Genomic DNA, 1,611 nt, shown 5'->3' on the forward strand with positions numbered 1-1,611 from the left:
GACACTTCAAAGCATTGGTGACCAATGCTTCTCATTGTATACATCCGATCTTAACCCTAAATACTGGCACGCGGTTCCTGCCAGCCACAGTGTTCGATGGAGGATGTGGCAGATGCCATTGAGCTTCATGCCATCACGCAACAACAACGCAGTGCTGTGCAGGACGTGTTGGATTGGCTCCAAGGGGCTGAGCGGAGAGACAAAGGAATCATGTTGGACTATGTAAGTGTGTGTGTGTGGAGAAGTTATATAGTTATTTATATAAATATATATATATATGTGTGTGTGTGAAGAAGTTATATAATTATATATATGTGTGTGTATGGAGAAGTTATGTGTGCGTGTGTGTGCGTGTGGAGAAGTTGTGTGTGTCTGTGTGTCTGTGTGAAGAATGTTATGTGTGTGTGTGTGTGTGTAGAGATGGCTGCAGGACGTGTGTCCTATCATGGGTGCGCCGTTAATCAACCCAATGCCATGCACAGTCGTCATCAGACCTATCTGCTTGCACATTGTGTTACTACATGCTGCCACAGACATGCGGCAGTTCTCGCCTGGCACAGCCTCTGAAAATACAACATGTGGATACCCAGAACATACAGTAGTAGTAATGGAAGTGTGTTTCATTTGATAAGTCAGCAATGATAGTATTCACTATTTGCACACACACATGATTCCCCAATTATTAACGTCATGGGAATACACGTATTTGCTACAGAGGGGTTCCACCGGCGCCAGCTTTCTAACGGTGCAGGTTTCGGACAAGGATTGGTACAATGGACTGGAATTCGGGTCAAGTGGCATTCCGGTCTTTGCCAGTATTCCCAGTGGAAAGACCGGGTGGCACGCTCAGACTATCCGTGCGAACGAAGAAGGTATGGGTAGTATGTATACTTTTTCATACTGTTTTAGAGTGCGTATTTAATGTACTGTGCGTAATATCCAACTGTATTCCTGTTGTATTAGTATACCTAATGTATTGGTAGAATGGGGTTGAACTTGTTCCAAGGCTAGTTTGTTCTGTATTCATCATACTCACTAGTTGGTTGGTTCTGTATTTATCACAGAATTCGATCTGTTTGTTACGCTACCTCGGCCGGCAATGGAAGTCATGGTGCAGGAATGGAGCCAAGCTCTGCTCTCAGAGGCTGAGAAGCAATCGTCTTAAGTTATCGACTCTGTAAAGCAAATTAATAAACTACGACTAATAATTAGTCAAAGTCAATTGCATTCTGCTGAAATAAGTAGTTGGGATTGATATTGTGTTAAAAGGCGCACTTTAGACTAAGATATATATATACGATAAGCAATACCTTGATTCTATTATACGTACAAGGTATAAACAGGCATGAAACACATATGCGAATCTATAAATAGTTGGAGTCGATACCGAATCGATGCAATCGAATGACTGAGAGTACATACCAAGACAAAAAGAGAGTTATAAAGCTAGAAACACACACGCGTCAACTCAACCGTAAAAACTTTACGATGGATTAATTCGTTTCGCTTTTTACCTCTATGGAAACGTGCATTTTGTAGCATTCATTCCATGCACGTCTCTATTCTAGTATCATATTTGCATATGAATCTATTGGCATATTCGTACTCGTA

At 41.7% G+C, this 1,611-nt stretch overlaps 1 protein-coding gene across 1 annotated transcript in view; it reads left to right on the forward strand.

The window, feature by feature from the left end:
• The window catches only part of SARC_09710 (hypothetical protein), a 7,745-nt gene extending 6,521 nt beyond the window's left edge, over positions 1-1,224 (forward strand). Inside the window, exons 8-10 of the mRNA XM_014296267.1 lie at positions 85-222; positions 716-872; positions 1,065-1,224. Of these exons, the coding sequence (XP_014151742.1) occupies positions 85-222; positions 716-872; positions 1,065-1,165 (396 nt within the window). The 3' untranslated portion in view covers positions 1,166-1,224. The remainder of the gene's footprint in view (positions 1-84; positions 223-715; positions 873-1,064) is intronic.
• Positions 1,225-1,611: the final 387 nt, after the last annotated feature.

Source organism: Sphaeroforma arctica, assembly GCF_001186125.1.
Source record: "Sphaeroforma arctica JP610 unplaced genomic scaffold supercont1.1022, whole genome shotgun sequence".
In the NCBI taxonomy this organism is placed as follows: Eukaryota; class Ichthyosporea; order Ichthyophonida; genus Sphaeroforma; species Sphaeroforma arctica.